Source organism: Piliocolobus tephrosceles, chromosome 11, assembly GCF_002776525.5.
Source record: "Piliocolobus tephrosceles isolate RC106 chromosome 11, ASM277652v3, whole genome shotgun sequence".
NCBI classification, from domain to species: Eukaryota; Metazoa; Chordata; class Mammalia; order Primates; family Cercopithecidae; genus Piliocolobus; species Piliocolobus tephrosceles.
This window is the reverse complement of record NC_045444.1, coordinates 2,209,868-2,234,289: the sequence shown is the minus strand read 5'-3', so window position 1 is coordinate 2,234,289 and position 24,422 is coordinate 2,209,868. Positions and strand designations below refer to the sequence as shown.

Genomic DNA, 24,422 nt, shown 5'->3' with positions numbered 1-24,422 from the left:
CAGGCATACAATGTGTAACAATCACATCAGGGTAAATGGAGTATTCATCATCTGAAACATTTATCATTTCTTTGTGTACAAACATTCCAATTATACTTTTACTTATTTTTAAATGTACAGTAAGTTATTGACTGTAGTCACCCTGTTATGCTATCAAATGCTAGATCTCATCCATGCTAGAGCTTACCCATTCTATCACTCTAACTATACTTTTGTACTCATTAACCATACCCACTTTCCCCCACAGCCTCCATACTACCCTTCCCAACTGGTATCCATCAATCTACTCTCTAGCTCCACAAGTTTAATTCTTTGTTTTTGGCTCCCACAAATGAGTGAGAACATACGAAGTTTGTCTTTCTGTGTCTGGCTTCTCTTAACATAATGTCCTCCAGTTCCATCCAGGTTGTTGCAGATGATAGGATCTCATTCTTTTTTATGGCCAAATAGTACTTCATTGTGTGTATGTACCAGATTTTCTTCATCCATTCATCTGCTGATAGATATTTAGGTTGATTCCAAATTTTGGCTGTTGTGGACAGTGCTGCAATAAACATGGGAGTGCAGATACCTCTTCGATATACTGATTTCCTTTCTTTTGGGCATACATCTAGCAGTGGGACTGCTAGATCATATAATAGTTCCATTTTTGGGTTTCTGAGGCACTCTGTCCTTGCTGTACTAATTTACATTCCCACCAACAGTGTACAAGGGTTCCTTTCGCTCCACATCCTCATCAGCGTTCATTATTGCCTGTCTTTTGGATAAAAGCCATTATAACTGGGGTGAGATGATATCTCACTGTAATTTTGGTTAGCATTTCTCTGATGATCAGTGATATTGAGCACCTTTTCATAAACTTGTTTGCCATTTGTATGTCTTCTTTTGAGAAATGTCTATTCAGATTTTTTGCCCATTTTAAAATCAGATTATTAGATTTTTTTTTCCTATTGAGTTGTCTGAGCTCCTTATATATTCTGGTTATTAGTCCATTGTCAGATGGGTAATTTGCAGATATTTTCTACTATTCTGTGGGTCATCTCTTCACTTTGTTGATTGTTTCCTTTGCTGTGCAGGAAATTTTTAACTTGATGTGATCTCATTTGTCTATTTTTGCTTTGGTCGCCTATGCTTTTGGGATATTATTCAAGAAATCTTTGCACAGATCAATGTTTTGGAGAGTTTCTCCAATATTTTCTTTTAGTAGTTTCATAGTTTGAGGTCTTAGATTTAAGTCTTTAATCCGTTTTGATTTTTGTATATGGCCAGAGATAGAAGTCAAGTTTCATTCTTCTGCATATGGAAATCCAGTTTCCCTAGCACCATTTATTGAAGGAGACTGTCCTTTCTCCAGTGTATGTTCTTGGTACCTTCGTCAAAAGTAAGTTCACTGCAGATGTATGGATTTATTTCTGGCTTCTCTATTCTGTTACATTGGTCTGTGTGTCTGTTTTTATGCTAATACCATGAGTTTTGGTAACTATAGCTCTGTAGTATAATTTGAAGTCAGGTACTATGAGTTCTCCAGTTTTTTTCTTTTTTCTCAGGACAGCTTTGGCTATTCTGAGTGTTTTGGGGTTCCATATAAATTTTAGAATTTTTTTCTACTTCTGTGAAGAATATCATTGGTATTTTGATAGGGATTAAATTGAATTGGCAAACTGCTTTAGGGAGTATGGACATTTTATCAATACTGACTCTTCTATTCCATGAACATAGAGTATCTTTCAAATTTTGTGTCCTCGTTGATATCGCATACCGTTATTTATAGTTTTCATTGTAGAAATCTTTCACTTCTTTGATTATTTTTATTCTTAGATATTTCATTTTCTTTGTGGCTATTGTAAATGGGATTACTTTCCTGATTTTTTCTTCAGTTTGTTTGCTGTTGGCATATAGAAATGCCACTGATTTTTGTATGTTGATCTGTATCCTGCAACTTTACTGAATTTATCAGTTCTGTTTTTCCTGTTCTTGAGGTTTTTCCAAATATAAAATAATATCATCTGATGATAATCTGAATTCTTCCTTTCCAATTTAGATGCCCTTTATTTCATTCTCTTGTCTGATTGCTCTAGCTAGGTCTTCCAGTACTACACTGAATAACAGCGGTGAAAGTGGGCATCCCTGCCTTTTTCCAGATCTTAAAGGAGGCTTTCAAGTATGATACTAGCTGTGGGTCTGTCATAACATGACTTTTAGTGTGTTGAGGTATATTCCATCTATACCCAGTTTTTTTAGAGTTTGTTTTTTTAATCACAAAGGGATATTGAACTTTATCAAATGCTTTTTCAGCATCAGTTGCAATGATCATATGGTTTTTGTCCTTCATTCTGCTGATATAAGGTATCACCTTGACTGATTTACATATGCTAACCCATCCTTATTACATCCTGGGATAAATCCCACTTGGACATGATGACTTATCTTTTTAATATGTTGTTGAATTCAGTTTGCTAGTATTTTATTGAAGATTTTTGCATCAATATGCATCAGAGATACTGGTCTGTAGTTTTCCTTTTTTGAGGTATCTTTGTCTGGTTTTGTTATCAGAGTAATACTGATCTCATAGAATGAATTTGGAAATATTCTTTCCTCCTCTATTTTTTGGAACAGTTTGAGTAGGACAGGTATTAGTTCTCCTTTAAATATTTGGTAAAATTCAGCAGTGAAGCCATCGGGTCCTGGGCTTTTCTTTGCTGGGAGTCTTTTTATTACAGCTTCGATCTTGTTACTTGTTATTGGTCTATTCAGGTTTTGGATTTCTTCTTGGATGAGTCCTGGTAGGCTGCACGTGTCTAGGAATTCATCCATTTCTTCAATGTTTTCCAATTTATTGGCATATAGTTGCTCATACTAATCTAATGATCCTTCAATTTTTGCAGTATCAGTTATAAGTCTCCTTTTTCATCTACAATTTTATTTAATTGAGTCTTCTCTCTTTTTCTCTTAATCTGGCCAAAGGTTTGTCCATTTTATCTTTTCACCAAACAACTTTTTGTTTCATTGATCTTTTGTATTTCCTTCATTTCAATTTCATTTATTTCTGCTCTGATCTTTATTATTTCTTTTCTTCTATTAATTTTGGGTTTAGTTTGCTCTTGCTTTTCTAGTTCCTTAAGATGCATCATTAGGCTGTTTATCTGAAGTTGTTCTACTTTTGTGACGTAGGCCCTTATTGCTATAAACTTCCTTCAGTATTGCTTTTGCTGCATCCCATAGATTTTAGTATGTTTTGTTTTCATTTTCATTTGTTTCAAGAAATTAAAAAATTTCCTTACTTCTTCATTGACCCACTGGTCATTTGGAAGCATACTGTTTTATTTCCATGTGTTTGTATAGTTTCCAAAGTTTCTCTGTTATTGATTTCTAGGTTTATTCCATGTGGCCAGAGAAGATACTGGAAATGATTTGTTTTTTTGAATGTTCAAGACTTGTGACCTAACATATGGTCTATCCTTGAGAATAATCTGTGTGCTGAGGACAAGAATGTATATTCTGTTGCCACTAGATAAAATGTTCTATTAGGTCCATTGGTCTCTACTGATTAAATCCAACTTTTTTAGTTAATTTTTCTGGATTATCTATCCTTTGCTGAATGTGGGGTGAATTCTCCAGCTACAATTGTATTGAGGTGTATCTCTCTGTAGCTCTGATAATATTTGCTCTATATATCTGGGTGCTCCAGTTTTAGGTGCATATATTATTTATAATGTTATATCCTTTTGCTGAATTGACCATTTATCAATATATAATGACCTTCTTTGTCTCTCTTTTTATGGTTTTTGTCTCAGAATCAATTTTATCTAATATAAATAACCTATTCTTTTTTGGTTTCCATTTGCATGGAATATCTTTTTCCATCCCTTTATTTTCAGTCTTTAGGTGTCTTTAGAGGTAAAATGTGCACCTTGTAGGCAGCTGATCGCTGGGGCTTTTTTTTTTTTTTTTTTTTTAAATCCATTTAGCCACTCTGTGTTTTGATTGGAGAGTTTAGTTCATTTACATTCAATATTATTATTAAGTAAGGATTTACTGCTGCCACTTAGTTACCTGTTTTCTGCTTGTTTTGTGGTCTTCTCTTCCTTCTTGCCTGCCTGCCTTTTTGTGAAGGGTGCTTTTCTCTGGTGGTATGTTTAAACTTCTTGCTTTTTATTTCTTTGTGCAACTGTTGTAGGCTTTTTGATTTGAGGTTACCATGAGGCTTGCAAATATCATCTTGTAACATGTTATTTTAAACTGATGACAACACTGATAGCAAAAAAAAAAAAATTAACAAGCAAAGAGAAAATAAAAACTCTATACTTTAACTTCAAACCACACCCACCCCCCACTTTTAAACTTCTTGTTTCTATTTATAGCTTATTATATTATGTCTAGAAAAGTTGTTATAGTTATATTTTTGATAGTCTTTTAGCCTTTCTACTCAAGATATGAGTAGTTTATACACAACAATTTCAGTGTTATAATATTCTGTATTTGTTAGTGTGCATACCATTACCAGTGAGTTGTGTACCTTCAGATGATTATCTTATTGTTCATTAACATCTTTTCCTTTCAGCCTGAAGAACTTCCTTCAGCATTTCTTATAAGACAGGTCTGGTGAAATCCCTCAGCTTTTGTTTGTCTGGGAAGGTATTTCTCCTTCATGTTTGAAGGATATCTTCAAACATGGATATACTATTTTAGGATAAAAATTTTTACTTCACTTTAAATATGTCATGCCACTCTGTCCTGGCCTGTAAGGTTTCTGCTGAAAAGTCTGCTTCCAGACGTACTGAAGCACCCTTGTATATTCTTTGTTTCTTTTATTTTGCTATTTTTAGGATCCTTGATTTAACATTGACATTTGGGAGTTTGATTATTCAATATCTTGAGGTGGTCCTATTTGGGTTACGTCTGTTTGACGTTCTATATCCTCCTTGTACTTGAATATTGGTATCCTTCTCTAGGTTTGGGAGGTTCTCTGTTATTATCCCTTTGAATAAACTTTCTATCACATCTCTTTACCTCCTCTTTAAGGCCAATGACTCTTCGATTTGTCCTTCTGAAAATACATTCTAGATTTTCTAGGAATGCTTCATTTTTTTCTTATTTTGTCTCCTCTGACTGTATTTCCAAACAGCCTGTCTTCAAGCTCACTAATTCTTTCTTCTGCTTGATCAATTCTGTGGTTGAGAGACTCTGATGCATTCTTCACTACGTCAACTGAATTTTTCAGCTCTAGGATTCCTGCTGATTTTTAAAAATTATTTCAATCCCTTTGTTAAATGTATCTGATAGGATTCTGCATTCTTTTCTGTTATCTTGAATTTCCCTGAGTTTCCTCAAAACAGCTATTTGAATTATCTGCCTGAAAGGTCACATATCTCTCTCTGTCAATCTGGGACTGGTCACTGGTGCCTTATTTAGTTTGTTTGGTGAGGTCATGTTTTCCTGGATGATCTTGGATGCTTGTTGATGTCTTGGCATTAAAGAGTTGGATATTTATTATAATCTCTGCAGTCTGGGCTTTTTGTACCCATCAGTCTTGAGAAGGCATTCTAGTTATTCAAAGGGAATTGAATATTGTGATATAAGTTTTTGGACACTTCAGCCATATCTGCATTAGGGGGAACCCCATGCCCAGTAAGGCTGTGACTTCTTGCAGACTTGTTGAGATACAGCCTTGGTGGTCTTGGGTAAGATCCGGGAGAATTCCCTGGATTACCTGCCAGAGTCTCTTGTTCTCTTTCCTCACTTTCTCCCATACAGTCTCTCTCTTCTCGGTGAGTTGCATGGAGTTGGGGGAGAAATGACACAGGCACCCCCATGGCTACCCACTGACACTGTGCTGAGTCAGACCTGAAGCCAGTACAGTACTGGGTCTCACCCAAGGTATGTGGTGACTACTGCCTGGCCAACACTGATGGTTATTCAAGGCCCAGTTTCTTTCGTCAGCAAGTGGTGAATCTAGCCAGACTTGTGCCCTTCTCTTTGGGACCGCAGGTTCCCTTCTGGCTCAGGGTTGGTTCAGAAATGCCGTCTAAGGAGCTATGGCCTGGAGTTGGGAACTGTAGGAATCTACTTAGTACCTTATTTTACCATGACTGAGCTGTTACCCAAGTTGCAAGACAAAGTTCTTTTTATTCTTCCCTCTCCTTTCGTCAAGCAGAAGGTGTCTCTCCCCATGGCCACCACAGCTGAAAATGCCCTGGGTCACATCTGAAGCCATCATGGTACCAGGTCTTGCCCAAGGCCTGTGGCAAGTACTGCGTGGAAACCACTGACCCAAGGGTTCTTTCGTCAGCAGGTGACAGATTCTGCCAGGACTGGGGCCTTTCCCTCAAGACAGCAGGTTCCCTTCCAGCCCATGGTATGTCTAGAAATGTAATTGGGAGGTAGGGCCTGAAATGGAGGCTTTAGGACTCTGCTTGGTGCTTTATTTTATTGTGGCTACACTGGTATCCAAGCTACAAGACAAAGCCTTCTTTACTCTTCCCTCACCTTTCCTTAAGTGGAAGAAGTAAACTGCACTGCCTGGGACTGGGAGAGCATGATGCAAGCATTCCTTTGGCTACTCCAGCTAGTATCTTTCTGGGTCACGTGTACCCCAAGTCCACTGGCTCTGAGCCCAGCACGGTACCGGGATGTGCCCAGGAACTGTAGTCCTTGTGGCCTAGACTATCTTTCAATTTATTTAGGACCCTACAGCACTTCTGCCCACAGCAGTGGGCTAGCTGGAACTCGGGTTCCAGTTGCTGGGATGGATGATTCTTCTCTGGCTAGGATTGTTCTAAATGCAGCCTCTGTGGGCACCAGCGAAATTCTGCCCTGTGTTGCTTTCCATTCTGACAGACCAACACTGAGTTCCAATACAAAGTGCCATAGTCACTGTGCTCTCCCTCCCCAAGCACAGATTCTCTCTCAGTGCCACCCTCCTCCATAGGGGAGGGGTGGCATCAGCAATTCAAGACTGTCTTTCCTACCCTCTTCAGTGCCTCTTTCCTTGGTATAATGTTAAAACCAGGTACTATGATGGTTCACGTGATTTCTGGTTCTTATGAAGGTGCTTTCTTGTATGGAGAGCTATTTAATTTGGTGTTCCTGCAGTGGGGATGATCACTGGAGGGTTATATTTGCCCACCTTGCTCCATCTCCCTCCTTCCTTCTATTCTTGTCTGGCATAGAGTAAACCCTCACTGAATATTGTTATTCTTCCTAGCTATGTGATCCCCCAAATGTTCCTTGATGGCACACTGTCCTTCACCTAAAGTGCTCCTTTACTCTCCTATCCTGAACCCACACTCCTCCTCATCTTTTCAAGGCTTCAAAACTAATGCAGTAGACACTCTGCCTCAGAGGATCAGTTACATTATAGCAAGATACGCAGGACATTTTACAAAAGAAACAAGTAGCTGTTCAACAGATTTCCATGAACTCTGAGCACAGCCAACAATCCCCGCCCCCCACTCCTCCCTACCCCCAAGTTTTACCGGACTTCATTCTTTAGGGTCATTGCAGTCTTCCACAAATTTCCACTAGTTATTAATCAACTACAGCTTTTATCTAAAGTTTTCTATTTATCCGTCTGTCTCTGGCCCTGCATTCCCCTACATTACAGAGATATATTTAAAAACTGACACCATGAAAGCAAACAGACAAGTGGGATAGAATACTGAAAAGTCAAGAAAATGGAAAGCTTTTCTGAAACTGAATCGCCTTCTAACAGCTATTTCTAAGAAAAAATATATAAGAAAGAAAGGGGGGAAGAAAGGGCTTGGATCCAGAAAGACAGTTTTAATAATGACAATACAAGACAGAAGAAAATCACTTTCTACTCTATACTGGTCTCTAAAGAAATTCCAGTTAGTGGCAAATGATCCTGTCTGACAGCTTTGAAGAGAGTAGTGTGTCTCCCAGCATGGAGGTTGAGATCTGAGAACGGACAGACTGCATGTTCAAGTGCGTCCGTGATCCTTGAGTAACCTAACTGGGAGATATACCCTACTAGGTGCAGACCAACACCTCACACGGCTGGGCACATCTCTGAAATGAAGTTTCCAGAGCAAAAATCAGACAGCAACACTCGCTGTTCAGCAATATTCTATCTTCTGCAGCCTCCGCTGCTGATACCCAGGCAAACAGGGTCTGGAGTGGACCTCTAGCAAACTCAACAAACCTGCAGCTGAGGGTCCTGACTGTTAGAAGGAAAACAAACAAACAGAAAGGACACCCACACCAAAACTCCATCAGTACGTCACCATCATCAAAGACCAAAGGCAGATAAAACCACAAAGATGGGGGAAAAGCAGGGCAGAAAAGCTGGAAATTCAAAAAATCAGAGCACATCTCCCCCTCCAAAGGAACGCAGCTCCTCGCCAGCAACAGATCAAAGCTGGACAAAGAATGACTTTGATGAGTTGAGAGAAGAAGGCTTCAGTCGATCAAACTTCTCAGAGCTAAAGGAGGAACTACATACCCTGCGCAAAGAAACTAAAAATCTTGAAAAAAGAATGGAAGAATGGATAACTAGAATAATCAATGCAGAGAAGGCCATAAACAAACTGATAGAAATAAAAACCATGACACAAGAATTACGTGACAGATGCACAAGCTTCAGTAACCAACTCGATCAACTGGAAGAAAAAGTATCAACGATTGAAGATCGAATGAAATGAAGTGAGAAGAGAAGTCTAGAGAAAAAGGAAAAAGAAATGAACAAAGCTTCCAAGAAATATGGGATTATGTGAAAAGACCAAATCTACATCTGATTGGTGTGCCTGAAAGTGAGGGGGAAAATGGAACCAAGTTGTAAAACACTCTGCAGGATATCATCCAGGAGAACATCTCCAACCTAGTAAGGCAGGCCAACATTCAAATTCATGAAATACAGAGAATGCCACAAAGATATTCCTCGAGAAGAGCAACTCCAGACACATAATTGTCAGATTCACCAAAGCTGAAATGACGGAAAAAATGTTAAGGGCAGCCAGAGAGAAAAGTCAGGTTACCCACAACGGGAAGCCCATCAGACTAACAGCAGATCTCTCGGCAGAAACTCTACAAGCCAGAAGAGAGTGAGGGCCAATACTCAATATTCTTAAAGAAAAGAATTTTCAACCCAGAATTTCATATCCAGCCAAACTAAGTTTCATAAGTGAAGGAGAAATAAAATTCTTTACAGACATGCAAATGCTTAGAGATTTTGTCACCACCAGGCCTGCCCTACAAGAAACCCTGAAGGAAGCACTAAACATGGAAAGGAACAACCGGTATCAGCCATTGCAAAAACATGCCAAAATGTAAAGAACATCAAGGCTAGGAAGAAACTGCATCAACTAAAGAGCAAAATAACCAGCTAATAGCACAATGACAGGATCAAGTTCACACATAAGAATACTGACCTTCAATGTAAATGGACTAAATGGTCCAATTAAAAGATACAGACTGTCAAATTGGATAAAGAGTCAAGACCAATCAGTTTGCTGTATTCAGGAGACCCATCTCACATGCAGAGACACACACAGGCTCAAAATAAAGGGATGGAGGAAGATCTACCAAGCAAATGGAAAACAAAAAAAAGCAAGGGTTGCAATCCTAGTCTCTGATAAAACAGACTTTAAACCATTAAAGATCAAAAGAGACAAAGAAGGCCATTACATAATGGTAAAGGGATCAATTCATCAGGAAGAGCTAACTATCCTAAATATATATGCACCCAATACAGGAGCACCCAAATTCATAAAGCAAGTCCTTAGAGACTTACGAAGAGACTTAGATTCCCATACAATAATAATGGGAGACTTCAACACCCCACTGTCAACATTAGACAGATCAAAGAGACAGAAAGTTAACAAGGATATCCTGGAATTGAACTCAACTCTGCACCAAGCAGACCTAACAGACGTCTACAGAACTCTCCATCCCAAATCAACAGAATATATATACTTCTCAGCACCACATCACATTTATTCCAAAATTGACCACATAGTTGGAAGTAAAGCACTCCTCAGAAAATGTAAAAGAACAGAAATCATAACAAACTGTCTCTCAGACCACAGTGTAATCAAACTAGAATTCAGGACTAAGAAACTCAATCAAAACCACTCAAATACATGAAAACTGAACAATCTGCTCCTGAATGACTACCGGGTACATAACGAAAGGAAGGCAGAAATAAAGATGTTCTTTGAAACCAATGGGAACAAAGACACAACATACCAGAATATCTGGGACACATTTAAAGCAGTGTGTAGAGGGAAATTTATAGCACTAAATGCCCACAAGAGAAAGCTGGAAAGATCTAAAATTGACACCCTAACATCACAATTAAAAGAACTAGAGAAGCAAGAGCAAACACATTCGAAAGCTAGCAGAAGACACGAAATAACTAAGATTAGAGCAGAACTGAAGGAGATAGAGATGCAAAAAAATCTTCCAAAAAAATCAATGAATCCAGGAGCTGGTTTTTTGAAAAGATCAACAAAATTGATAGACCGCTAGCAAGACTAATAAGAAAAGAGAGAAGAATCAAATAGACGCAATAAAAACGATAAAGGGGATATCACCATCAACCCCACAGAAATACAAACTACCATCAGAGAATAGTATAAACACCTCTATGCAAATAAACTAGAAAACCTAGAAGAAATTGATAATTTCCTGGACACTTACACTCTCCCAAGACGCAACCAGGAAGAAGTTGAATCCCTGAATAGACCAATAGCAGGCTCTGAAATTGAGGCAATAATAAATAGCCTACCCACCAAAAAAAGTCCAGGACCAGATGGATTCACAGCCGAATTCTACCAGAGGTATAAGGAGGAGCTGGTACCATTCCTTCTGAAACTATTCCAATCAATAGAAAAAGAGGGAATCCTCCCTAACTCATTTTATGAGGCCAACATCATCCTGATACCAAAGCTTGGCAGAGATACAACAAAAAAAGAAAATTTTAGACCAATATCCCTGATGAACATCGATGCAAAAATCCTCAATAAAATACTGGCAAACCGGATTCAGCAGCACATCAAAAAGCTTATCCACCACGATCAAGTGGGCTTCATCCCTGGGATGCAAGGCTGGTTCAACATACACAAATCAATAAACGTAATCCAGCATATAAACAGAACCAAAGACAAAAACCACATGATTATCTCAATAGATGCAGAAAAGGCCTTTGACAAAATTCAACAGCCCTTCGTGCTAAAAACTCTCAATAAATTCGGTATTGATGGAACGTACCTCAAAATAGTAAGAGCTATTTATGACAAACCCACAGCCAATATCATGCTGAATGGGCAAAAACTGGAAGCATTCCCTTTGAAAACTGGCACAAGACAGGGATGCCCTCTCTCACCACTCCTATTCAACATAATGTTGGAAGTTCTGGCTAGGGCAATCAGGCAAGAGAAAGAAATCAAGGGTATTCAATTAGGAAGAGAAGAAGTCAAATTGTCCCTGTTTGCAAATGACATGATTGTATATTTAGAAAACCCCATCGTCTCAGCCCAAAATCTCCTTAAGCTGATAAGCAACTTCAGCAAAGTCTCAGCATACAAAATCAATGTGCAAAAATCACAAGCATTCTTATACACCAATAACAGACAAACAGAAAGCCAAATCATGAATGAACTCCCATTGACAATAGCTTCAAAGAGAATAAAATACCTAAGAATCCAACTTACAAGGGATGTAAAGGACCTCTTCAAGGAGAACTACAAACCACTGCTCAGTGAAATCAAAGAGGACACAAACAAATGGAAGAACATTCCATGCTCATGGATAGGAAGAATCAATATCGTGAAAATGGCCATACTGCCCAAGGTAATTTATAGATTCAATGCCATCCCCATCAAGCTACCAATGACTTTCTTTACAGAATTGGAAAAAACTGCTTTAAAGTTCATACGGAACCAAAAAAGAGCCCGCATTGCTAAGACAATCCTAAGTCAAAAGGACAAAGCTGGAGGCATCATGCTACCTGACTTCAAACTATACTACAAGGCTACAGTAACCAAAACGCATGGTACTGGTACCAAAACAGAGATATAGACCAATGGAACAGAACAGAGTCCTCAGAAATAATACCACACATCTACAGCCATCTGATCTTTGATAAACCTGATGAAAACAAGAAATGGGGAAAGGATTCCCTATTTAATAAATGGTGCTGGGAAAACTGGCTAGCCATAATTAAAAAGCTGAAACTGGATCCTTTCCTTACTCCTTATACGAAAATTAATTCAAGATGGATTAGAGACTTAAATGTTAGAGCTAATACCATAAAAACCCTAGAAGAAAACCTAGGCAATACCATTCAGGACATAGGCATGGGCAAGGACTTCATGTCTAAAACCCCAAAAGCAATGGCAACAAGAGCCAAAATTGACAAATGGGATCTAATTAAACTAAAGAGCTTCTGCACAGCCAAAGAAACTACCATCAGAGTGAACAGGCAACCTACAGAATGGGAGAACATTTTTGCCATCTACTCATCTGACAAAGGGCTAATATCCAGAACCTACAAACAACTCAAACAAATTTACAAGAAAAAAACAACCCCATCAAAAAGTGGGCAAAGGATATGAACGGACATTTCTCAAAAGAAGACATTCATATAGCCAACAGACACATGAAAAAAATGCTCATCATCACTCGCCATCAGAGAAATGCAAATCAAAACCACAATGAGATACCATCTCATACCAGTTAGAATGGTGATCATTAAAAAGTCAGGAAACAACAGGTGCTGGAGAGGATGTGGAGAAATAGGAACACTTTTACACTGTTGGTGGGATTATAAACTAGTTCAACCATTATGGAAAATAGTTTGGTGATTCCTCAAGGATCTAGAACTAGAAATACCATATGACCCAGCCATCCCATTACTGGGTATATACCCAAAGGATTATAAATCATGCTGCAATAAAGACACACGCACACGTATGTTTACTGCGGCACTATTCACAATAGCAAAGACTTGGAATCAACCCAAATGTCCATCAGTGACAGACTGGATTAAGAAAATGTGGCACATATACACCATGGAATACTATGCAGCCATAAAAAAGGATGAGTTTGTGTCCTTTGTAGGGACATGGATGCAGCTGGAAACCATCATTCTCAACAAACTATCGCAAGAACAGAAAACCAAATACTGCATGTTCTCACTCATAGGTGGGAATTGAACAATGAGATCACTTGGACACGGGAAGGGGAACATTACACACCAGGGCCTATTGTGGGGAGGGGGGTGGGGGAAGGGATGGCATTGGGAGTTATAACTGATGTGAATGACAAGTTGATGGGTGCTGATGAGTTAATGGGTGAAGCACACCAACATGGCACATGTATACATATGTAACAAACCTGCACGTTGTGCACATGTACCATAGAACTTAAAGTATAATTAAAAAAAAAAAATCCAGTTAGTTATCCAAGGATGGAAGAATACGGTGAGTCAGCTATTCTCCTTTTCTCTTTAAAACAAAAACAAAATTCATCTTGGCCATGTTATCAGTTGTCTATATGTAGAGGAAAAAAAAGGGCATTTCTAGATCATTACCTAAAATCAACTCTTCCATTTAGTGGGGCCATCTGGTAGCTGATATGATTAATTATAAAATTTCCATCTCATTTGATTTATTTTAGCTCTTCCTATAAGTTATTTAACACAGAAATAAGAAAATCATAGTCAAACTATAAATTGAAGCTTGATTGGTGTAACTGGTAGGTATTCCCCACCCCACAACAAAAAAAATTTAAAGGGGACAGGGGAGAGAAAGGAATGATAGATGAAGTTAAAGCATTGGAAATTCTATTCTCTTTCTTGTTTATACCACAGAGGAGCTCTCTTTAAAACAAATCCTTCTGTAATTTCCAAAGGCTTCAGCAAGTCCTTCAACTAGAATGGGTGAATCAAAATAAAAGGTTTAACAGTCATCTTGACTGTGGTGTTTTTTTAAAATCATGCAATCACCTTACAATTCATGTTGCCGTGCAAGTTTCCCCCTTCCCTCCTGAACATCTACAGATTTCATCCTTTAAAATGAGAAAACAGGTTTATAAGAAATCAGCACAGATTTCCCAGCCAAAGAAAAAAGTACTGTCTTTGGAAAGAAAAGATTTCTGGGAGCTCTGGAGATGTGTAACAGGTATACGCAGGGGAAATTTGAATACCTGGCTGTTTATGTTAACATCGATGTTGGATCGAGGGGATAGCAAAGGACTGTTCTCCATCTCAAGCTGTTTGAGCTTCTCTGAGGCGTCTTTTAATGCTGGGGAAAAAAAAAAGGCAAAATAATCCCTCAGTCTGCCAGGCTGTCACAGCTAGCTGTGTGAGAGTATGGTTTTGTTTTGTTGTGGTTTCTCAACATCAGTTATCATCAATTAAAAGTAATAATCCAGATAAACACAAAATAAATGTATTTTCTTTCCACAACCAGTTACCTGTCCATTAATCTGAATAAGAGTTAATCCTAAGTAGAAACACCACCCTAAATCTGCAGCACTCCTAAAAAGCAAGTAGATGTGAACTCTCCATAGCATGTGTGGTTAAGATTTACCTAGCCAAGAGACTCAAAAGGCACAGAACACTTGTGACATGATCCTTTTCGTTCAGAACCACAACCCAGGCTCATGTCTAACCTCGACACTTTGCCATCTTTGTTCATTGACCCTGACTGCCTAAAACTAAATTTACGTGGAACAAAGTGATGAAGAATATATATTCATTCATTCACTGATTCAACATATTATATATTGGTACCATCAGGTGTGACGTAAGACAAGCATTTTGTCTTCATAATGTTCTTCCTAGTGGCAAAATACATTACAAAGTCCTCTAACCACTGAAAAGATGATACATTAAACACAATTCATCTTTAAATGAAGACTTTTACAATTATCCTGAAATAATCTTATTTTGCAGAGATTAATTTGATGTGAGCATAAAATTTTACACTGTCACTTGACAAAAAATGTTGAATGTCTAATAATTTCTATATAATCAGAAGAAAAGAGGAGAAAACTTTGAAATCATATCCTCTGGGTCAAAGGGATCTTCTAAAAGTGGCCATCAGTTAACTGAGTGGAGGCCCTGGCTACACATTAAGAATCAGCTGGAGGCAGGGCGCGGTGGCTCATGCCTGTAATCCCAGCACTTTGGGAGGCCGAGGCGGGCGGATCACGAGGTCAAGAGATCGAGACCATCCCATCCCGGCTCACACAGTGAAACCCCATCTCTACTAAAAATACAAAAAACTAGCCGGTCATGGTGGTGGGTGCCTGTAGTCCCAGCTACTCGGGAGGCTGAGGCAGGAGAATGGCGTGAACCTGGGAGGCGGAGCTTGCAGTGAGCTGAGATCTCGCCACTGCACTCCAGCCTGGGCGACAGAGCGAGACTCCGTCTCTAAAAATGGAAAAAAAAAAAAATTCAGCTGGAGAGCTTTCAAGAAACACTCATTCCCAGGGCTCACCCAAGAATAATTACAACAAAATCTTTTGAGGTAGGATTCTGGAACTGGTAGTTTTTTAAACTCTCTAGGTGATTTTAAGTACAACCAAAGCTGAGAACCAGTAATTCAACACTGGTCTTCTCAAAATCTTCCCTATCTATTTACTTAATTGCCATCTCCTGGTTTTCTTATGCTTTAAATTACTCCATCCTGAATACTCTTTTTGTTGCTGTTCAACCTTTTTCTGCTAAATTTTTTTTGTCCGATGAACATCCTGCCATGCAGCACAAGCTATTTTAGTTACCATTTGTAACTATTTACCTATGTGAATCAGGATTTTGACATTACAACCAAAATAAAATACACAATTGGATATCAAAATTGATGAACTTAAATTCTTAACATAAAATGTTCTTATTCTCACTGATTGATTTTGAGCAAATGTTGTAAGTCTGAATGGGGTAGGTCACATGAATGAAACCCCCACACTATGCAAGAATTTCCTCCGCCACAACCTCAACAACATTCAAGCTCTGCTTTAATACTTTCTGTAATGAGGTGCTCACTAACTCTTAGGAACCTTTTTAATTTTTTTATTTTTTATTTTTTTGAGATGGAGTCTCACTCTTGCCCAGGCTGGAATGCAGTGGTGCGATCTCGGCTCACTGCAATCTCCGCCTCTCGAGAGGGTTCAAGTGATTCTCCTGCCTCAGCCTCCTAAGTAGCTGGGATTACAGGCGCCCGCCACCATGCCTGGCTAATTTTTGTACTTTTAGTAAAGACTGGATTTCGCCATGTTGGCCAGGTTGGTCTCGAACTCCTGACCTCAGGCGCTCCACCTGCCTCGGCCTCCCAAAGTGCTGGGATTACAGGCGCGAGCCACTGCGCTTGGCCAGGAACCTATTTCTATTATACAGCATAAACAGTTAAAAAACTTCCCCTTACTGATGTACAATCTGCTTCCCCATACTTGCAAATTGCTCATCCAAGGTTCACCAATAAAGTGCCATAAAACTAATTCTTTGATATATCAGATTTCCAAATATTTGGAGTGTTATATTTCATTTGCTCTTTTCTAAGCATCCCTAGTTCATTTTACCATGTAAATCCTAAGCTAACATATTTTGCAAAAAGTATGTACTCAATAAGTGATACTAATACAACACTATTACAGCACTGGAAAAATTAAACTTTGTGAATTCGTGTAACGGGTATCAAATGGAATGTAAATAAAATCAATACTGCCATCTCTTTAAAGGAGACTATTTTTATTTTTAACCCTGGAAATACTCTGCATTAAGCTAGTCATGGTTCTGGCTGAATCTAAATCCTGCTGGGTTTGCTATGCCATGTCTCAATTCTTTCTAGAAACAAAAAGCAAATTTCTTTTTTTAATTTTAATTTAACTTAATTTTTTCTTTTCTTTTTTTTTTTTTTTCTTTTTTCTTTTGAGACAGAGTCTTGTTCTATGGTCCAGGCTGGAGCTCAGTGGCATAATCTCAGCTCACTGCAACCTCTGCCTCCCAGGTTCAAGCAATTCTCATGTCTCAGCCTCCTGAGTAGCTGGGACTGCAGGTGCGGGCCACCACATCCACCTAATTTTAATTTTAGATTCAGGGAGTACATGTACAGGTTTGTTACAAGGGTATATTACGTGGTGCCACGGTTTGGGCTTCTACTGATCTCATCTCCCAAATAGTGAACATAGCACCCAATAGGAAGTTTTTCAGCCTTTCCCACTCCATCCCTCCTTTAGGAATACCCAGTGTCTACTGTTCCCATCTTTATGTCCCTGTGTAGCTCCCACATATAAGTGAGAATAAGAGCAAGTGTTGCTAACAAGAAGTGGAATCCAGGGAAAGGCTGTCAAAACTGGACTATTCAAAATAAGTTACTACAGAGAAAGTACATGAGAAATAGTAATGGGGGATATTTTCTTAATCTAATAACAGACTACTACCTTAAAAAATCAAATTACTTTGAAATTACCAATGTAATAAGTTAAATTATTATTTATCTGACCTGAGACTAACAAGCAAAATTTAAACATGTTAGATGTCAATAAAAAACCATGATGTACCAGAGTATTTGTTTGTAGTGATTTCTTAGGAAATAAACAAATTTTTAGCACCACTTATTAGTAATACTTCAACATGTTCTATTAACCAGAAGCACTGTGTGACTTTTCACTAACATTTATTGCTAAATTACTAAATGCTATTGCTGTATTCTATAGTCTCAGAGTCAACAGCGTACCTAGGGCAATTTTCTGAGTTGTTTAATGCTGTAGTGGCTAATTTTAGCCTCCAATAGAAATCAAATTGTCAAGAGTCAAATAAATACAAGCTGCTTTAAAATGAAGATGCATTACAGTGAGATTCAACAGGAAACTGCTGTTTATAAACAAGTTATGCTTTCATATAAAACTAAACTCACAAATATATACACATTTTCAATGAGAGATTTACTGTCTCCTTTTAACCTTCAAAAATTGTGTGTGTGTGTGTGTGTGTGTGTGTGTGTGTGTGTGTGTTTTAAAGCACCATTCTTTCTATTTCTTTTTGTGGGCCTAGGCAATAATAATCCTCATTAATAACAAAATACTTTCTAAGAGCTAATGGGATGTTCAAACATTCATTCAATCCTATGCCCTAGAAAAAAGCAAATGAAGACTCTTAAATGTTTAATGTCTTATAAATGACACACAGGTTTGATGACCTCCATTATGTTATCTTAAATATTTCAGTGTTCCCTTTAGTCAAAAAGGCAAGGGGGCATAACTCTTCTGAATTAAATTTAAAAGTTGAACTAGTATAAAAAAATTATTAGAGAAGCTAATTTAAATATCTTATATCAAAGGAAGATAAAAAGGTATGACTAATGTATTTTGGAACATTTACTTACTCTCATATTCAATTTCAGGTTCCCCTAATCCAGGAAGCCTGGTGGCTACATTAATGTCATTTGGTGCTTGGGATGTTTCCATCGTGTCAGATGCCCCAATTACATCACCAGTCGTTGTTTCCAATAAGTCTGGGCTATTCAGCAAATCAATATTCAGAGGAAGGCTGCAATGGAAATAGAAAATTCACTTAGACCAAGACATTTAACATGAAAAAATTAAAACACTGCTCACCCTCTGTAACTGCAACTTCCACCACATCTGTGAATTCAAGCAACCATGAATCAAAAATAAAACAAAAATGAAAATGTAAAAAATATAAAAACAATACAGTTTATTCATAATTCACATAGCATTTATATTGTATTAGGTTTTCTACGTAATCTAGAGATGATTTAAAGTTTATGGGAAGATCCATGTAGGTTACATGCAAACACGACACCATTTCATATAAGGCACTTGGGCATCTGTGGATTTTGGTATCTCAGGGAGGTCCTGGAATCTATCCTCCATGGATACTGAGGGACTATACTAACAAGGTCTTTGTTGAAAAAAGATTCATGGAAAAGTTTTTATCTCAACTGGTTTTATTCATCTTTCACAACCCTTTGAGTAGACGTCTTCTCCCAGCCAAAATGGAGTGATAGGGACTGGTTTACCCTCCCACCTGAAAACCTAAGGGAGAAAAATAACCTAAATAAGTAAGGTTAAATAAATAACCTAAATAGATAAGTTCCACAAAGTTGCAGAATACAAGATCAATGTAAGAAAAACCAATTGTATATCTATACATGAACAATGAGTAATAGGAAACTGAAGTTATGAAGACAATTTCATTCACAGTAACATCAAAAGGGATAGAAACTTAGGAATAAATTTAATAAAGGATATGTATGACTTGTACACTGAAAATCATTTATAAAGGAGATCTAAATAAAGACTTTTAATGTTCACAGATTGGAACACTTAATATTCAAGATGGCTTCTCCCCAAACTGATGTGTAAATTCAATGTATTCACTATCAAAATCACAGCAGGACTTTTTTTTTGTAGAATTGACCAGCCAATCCTAAGATTTATGACAGCCAAAGCAGCTAGAATAGCCAAAACAATTTCAAAAATGAATGTACACTATTGAATTTGAAAACTTACTAGAAAGCCACAGTAATCAAGACAGGCTGATACTGGCACAAAGACAGGCATGTAAATCAACAAAATTGAGAGTCTATATTATGAAATGTAAGGAACTTGTGACAATATAAGCCTTTTTGACAACATAAATCAGGGAAAAGACATTAACAAATGCTACTAGGACAACCAGATATCCATATGCAAACATTAATTTAGGCCCTACCTCACACTGTACACAAAAATTAAATCAAAATGGATAAGTGACCTAAGTGTTAAGAGTAAAAACTGTAAAACTTTAGAACAAAATATAGAAGAAAAAAATCTTGGGACTTTGGGTGGGGTATTCTTAGATATGACACTAAAAGTATCCATAAAAGAAAAACTTAAGATGAACTTCATCACAACTAAAAATGTTTCAGTGTCAAAGAACCATTATGAAAATGAAATGCCACAAATTGGGGGGAAATTTTTGCAAATCATGTATCTGATAAGGGGCTAGTTATCCAAAGCATACGAGGAATTCTCTGTATATATATTAGTATAAGTCAATATAGCATATATATTACTATATTAAGTTATAGTTAAGTTAGCATGAGATGATACTACAGTAGGGTAGGCAGCTGATCCGCTATGACTGATATCCTTATAAAATGGGGAAATTTGGACACAGATACACACAGGGAGAATGCCATGTGATGACGAAGGCAGAGATCAGGCTGATGCATCTACAAACCAAGAAACACCAAAGACAGCCAGCAAACCACAAGAAGCGAGGACAGAGGCACAGAATAGAGTCTTTCTCAGAGTCCTCAAAGGAAGCAACCCTAGCAACGCCTTGCTCTTGGACTTCTAGCATCTTACTGAGGCAAAGTTCAGTTTGTGGTATCTTGTAACAGTAGGCCCAGCAAACCAATACATCTCATATTCTAAAGATCTGCACAGGACTAAAAGAGAGCCTTAGAGCACATCAGGCCAAAAAAGAAAAGACAAAAAAATCCCAAAAAGACGTTCTGTGAGAGAACTCAAAGGACTAAAAAGAACTGTGACTTTTCTCCTTCCTTCCCCAGGAGAATGGGGCATTGTGAAATCACATCAGGTAAATGGTAGCTCTAAAAGAATTTGTGAAAGCAGAGAAAGGCATCTTACGCTGTGGTGGGAGATTACTGAGCCGCAGAAACTACCAGGCGTATGTCAGGTGTGTGTGGCAGAAGGAGTGTTCTTAGGAAAATTCAACATATGAATCTGCACATTTCAGAGCACATGTAAATATATTTCCCATGAGTTAAGTACCTCCCTTAGCAATGAGAGGTCCAAACTCAGTAAGTTGACTGGAGCCAACTTTACCAATGGAGGGAAAAGGCCGGCAGTTGGACAAGCTGCGTTTCCACTGTTTGGCAGGGCAAGAATGTATAGACTCCCTAGAGGACGAGTTTGGAACAAGTTGCACATCAAAATGAGTAATTACAGAAATAGATAATAACACAATGAAAAAACCCATGAGTCTATGCTGACAACAAATTATTTCTTTTGAAGGTGGGAGAAAAGAGGAAAGTTGCTCTTTACAGAAGAAAACCAACTTCTATCTATAGAAGAAATGACAGAATTAGAACATCACCAGATTACAAATATCAAGTTAATAATGGATACAGGCAAAAATTATCGACGAATGATAAAACTACAGGGTAAAAAAGACTGTTAGGGAATAAGAAATCCATTCGGTCTTAAAATGACACTCCACAGATTATACAGAAAAAGTACTTTCACAGAGAACTCTGGTGAATATCACCTTAACAAAACATTAGTAAAAAGGTTTAACCTCAATCTCGTCATGAAAAAATAATCACACAAATCTAAGTTGAGAGGCATTCTACAAAAGAACTGGTGTAGACTCCTTTAAAAAAAAGTCAAATGTTGTAAAAGGTAAAAAAAAAAAAAAAAAAAAAGGCTGGCAGAACTGCTCATGATTAAAGAAACATGAAAAATGAACTGAAATCTTTATTATATGCTGGGTCAGGAAGAAAAACAGCTATAAAAGGTATTGAAACGTTTGGGAAAATCTTAGTAGGTACTGTATATTAGGTAACAGTATTATACCAGTGTTAAATTTTCAGAGTATAACATAAACATATCTTTGATTTTTGGAGATTCATGCAAAAGTACATAGGAATGAAGTAATGTCATGCCTGCATTAGGATTCTCATTAGCCAGCCAAGGAAATGAAACAAATGTGAGCAAATACGGTAAAATATTAAGTTGGTGAATCTACAGGAAAGACATATGGTTATTCACCCACCATTCATTCAACTTTTCTGCAGGTCTGAAGTTTTACAAAATAAAAAGTTGACAGAAATAAAAGAATGCATGTACTTCCCCTGGGCCAAGTGTTAAGTCCAACTTTAAGCCCAATGAATGAAACTCCAAAAGGTACCAAGGTCAGATGATCTAAATAGTAAAAGGATACTTGTGGGCAGGAGCTGAGCCAGAAATGAGGGGAGTGAAGAAGGGTGTCGGAAGAAGTGAAATATGAATTATATTGCCTATGCTGGGGAAGTGACTGGTTCTATGATGGCCTCTGAGAAAACACACTAATGAGAAGCACAAAAGAGCAAGCATTTGCACATATGCCATCGCTGGATTACCAAAGAACCAACCAAGTAAGTCTTTGCCCCCTTTCCTCTTCTTTCTTCTTCATCCGTCAATGTGAGCACCACAAGAATAAGGGGAGAAAGTAAAGACTAAAAGAACAAACAGGCCAGGCACAGTGGTTCATGCCTGTAATCCAGGCACTTTGGAAGGCCGAGGTGGGAGGACTGGTTGAGTCCAGGAGTTTGAGACCAGCCTAGGCAATATGGCAAAATGCCATCTCTACTGAAAACAAAAAAATTAGCTGGGCATGGTGGCATATGCCTATAGTCCCAGCTACTCAGGAGGCTGAGATGGGAGAATCACCTGAGCTCGGGAGGTGGAGGCTGCAGTGAGCCGAGATTGTGCCACTACACTCTAGCCTGGGCAACAGGAGTAAGACCCTGTATCAAAAAGAAAAAAAAAAAGAACAAAAAAAAAAAAAAAGAGAGAAAGAGACAAACACTCCCCATCCCCATTCACCACTGCACCACTGTACATTTTGAGAATGGGTAAAGGGGAAATTGTTAAATTACAAGTGGACTTTTTGTAATTTAAAGTATGTTTCAATGATTACAAGTAAGATGGTTCTTATATCTATAAATGGTGAGCTAGAAATGGGGAAAGTTGACTTTATACGGATCAATACAGTAATTAAGAGACAAGTCAAGTGGGATATTCAGCCCTTTCTAAAAGCAAGTGATGAACTCCTAGTAATTAAGTGTGGCTCAAGCAAGGGGGCACGTGAAGGGCTGAGAGTGAAAACAGAAACCAGGGTCAAAATCCAACACTGGGGAACATGAAACCCAAAACACCTCACGTGAGGAGGCAGTGAACAACAGTCAGATGCACTACTTGAAACCAGGGGACTAGGTTTTCTAGACAGGAACAGAGGCTGAAAAAGTTCTATTTACAAGTTTAGAGTTTTAAAGTTTCAAAAAAAAAAAAAAAAAAAAAAAAAACCTTGTCTGCAATGAAGGGAAGAATTAGAAATATCTATGCAACCAACAATTAGACTACCATATCTTGGGCTCAAGGACTGAAGGTAATTTCTCTGACAGATCCTACTATAAAACCTTCAGAGCTGAGGATTTCAAAAAGTAAGGTTGAGGAAATTTCAAAACTAACAGGGCAGAAAGAACACAGCAAGAAGGAAAGAAAACAAACAAATCTGCTTAACATAAGACAATTTGAACTCACAAACAGAAAATTACAAAGCACATATATGTGATGCTAAGACAATCAACAAACCCAAGAAACAGGAGTATTTACAGCTAAGGAAGTAGAAAGGATATTAACATAGTCTAAAAAGGAATTTAAAGTGTATTAAATGTGCTGAAAGATATAAAGGAGGGATAGAATAAAACAGGAAAGGAGGCTGTGAAACAACAGCAGATTCTGAGAGGTGTCATCAAATTAAACACTGAAAAAAAGAAACACAGCAAGCTAGACCAAACATAACTCAATTAAAAAATACTAACAAAAATTAGGGAAATCACTAAGAAGGTAACAGAGATAAAGACACAGTAAACACGGGCCGGGTGTGGTGGCTCACACCTGTAATCCCAGCACTTTGGGAGGCTGAGGCAGGTGGATCACTTGAGGTCAGGAGTTTGAGACTAGCCTGGCCAACATGGTGAAACCCCGTCTCAATTAAAAATACAAAAATTAGCTGGGTGTGGTGGTGCACGCCCGTAATCCCAGCTACTCAAGAGGCTGAGGCAGGAGAACTGCTTGAACCCGTGAGGTGGAGGTTGCAGTGAGCCGGGATCATGACACTGCACTCCTGCCCAGGCCACAGAACAAGATTTCGTTTCAAAAAGCAAAAACAAAAAAGGCACAGTAAACATGAACGGTAAGAAATACAGAAATTGACATGAATTGAAAGCTGCAACATACATTTAATAGAAATTCTAAAAGGAAAAACAGAAATGACGAAAGAGAAGCAATATTAGAGGGGATAATGATTATCCATTATAATCATTGTAATGATTATAATTACCAAAAGAGGAGACATTCACGAGGGATTAAACATTGAATAACGAACACACAAGTTTTACTTCTTTCTCATAAAACTACTCTAGTGTGACAGTATGAGGACAAAAAAGAGCAGAAGAGATTTTAAAAAATCTTCCGAAGGCAGTGAAACACATTAACAAGTGGCCATTAATTAGAAGGACTGAATTAATCTAAATCTAATCAAACAGTAGGGAATGCTTAGAAAAAAGACAAATCTCTGTACAGAACAAGAAAAGTTGCTAATAATTCCCTCCCAATCCATGGGTTGTCTCTTCATTTTCTTGATGGTATCCTCTGAAATACAACAG

General features: G+C 38.0%; 1 protein-coding gene and 1 long non-coding RNA gene across 4 annotated transcripts in view; one reads left to right on the top strand and one right to left on the bottom strand.

Annotated features, from left to right (window-relative positions):
* Window positions 1-18,610, top strand: part of LOC113225122 — a 46,216-nt gene extending 27,606 nt beyond the window's left edge. The window contains exon 3 of the long non-coding RNA XR_003309760.2: window positions 18,363-18,610. This is a non-coding gene — a long non-coding RNA (uncharacterized LOC113225122). The remainder of the gene's footprint in view (window positions 1-18,362) is intronic.
* EPB41L5 (erythrocyte membrane protein band 4.1 like 5) overlaps window positions 1-24,422 on the bottom strand; it is a 168,903-nt gene that overhangs the window by 38,738 nt on the left and 105,743 nt on the right. For all 3 annotated transcript variants that reach the window (XM_026456079.1, XM_026456080.1, XM_026456081.1), the window contains exons 17-18: window positions 18,345-18,508; window positions 14,164-14,261 (exon numbers count right to left, since the gene is read on the bottom strand). In XM_026456079.1, coding sequence (XP_026311864.1) covers window positions 14,164-14,261; window positions 18,345-18,508 — 262 coding nt within the window. The remainder of the gene's footprint in view (window positions 1-14,163; window positions 14,262-18,344; window positions 18,509-24,422) is intronic.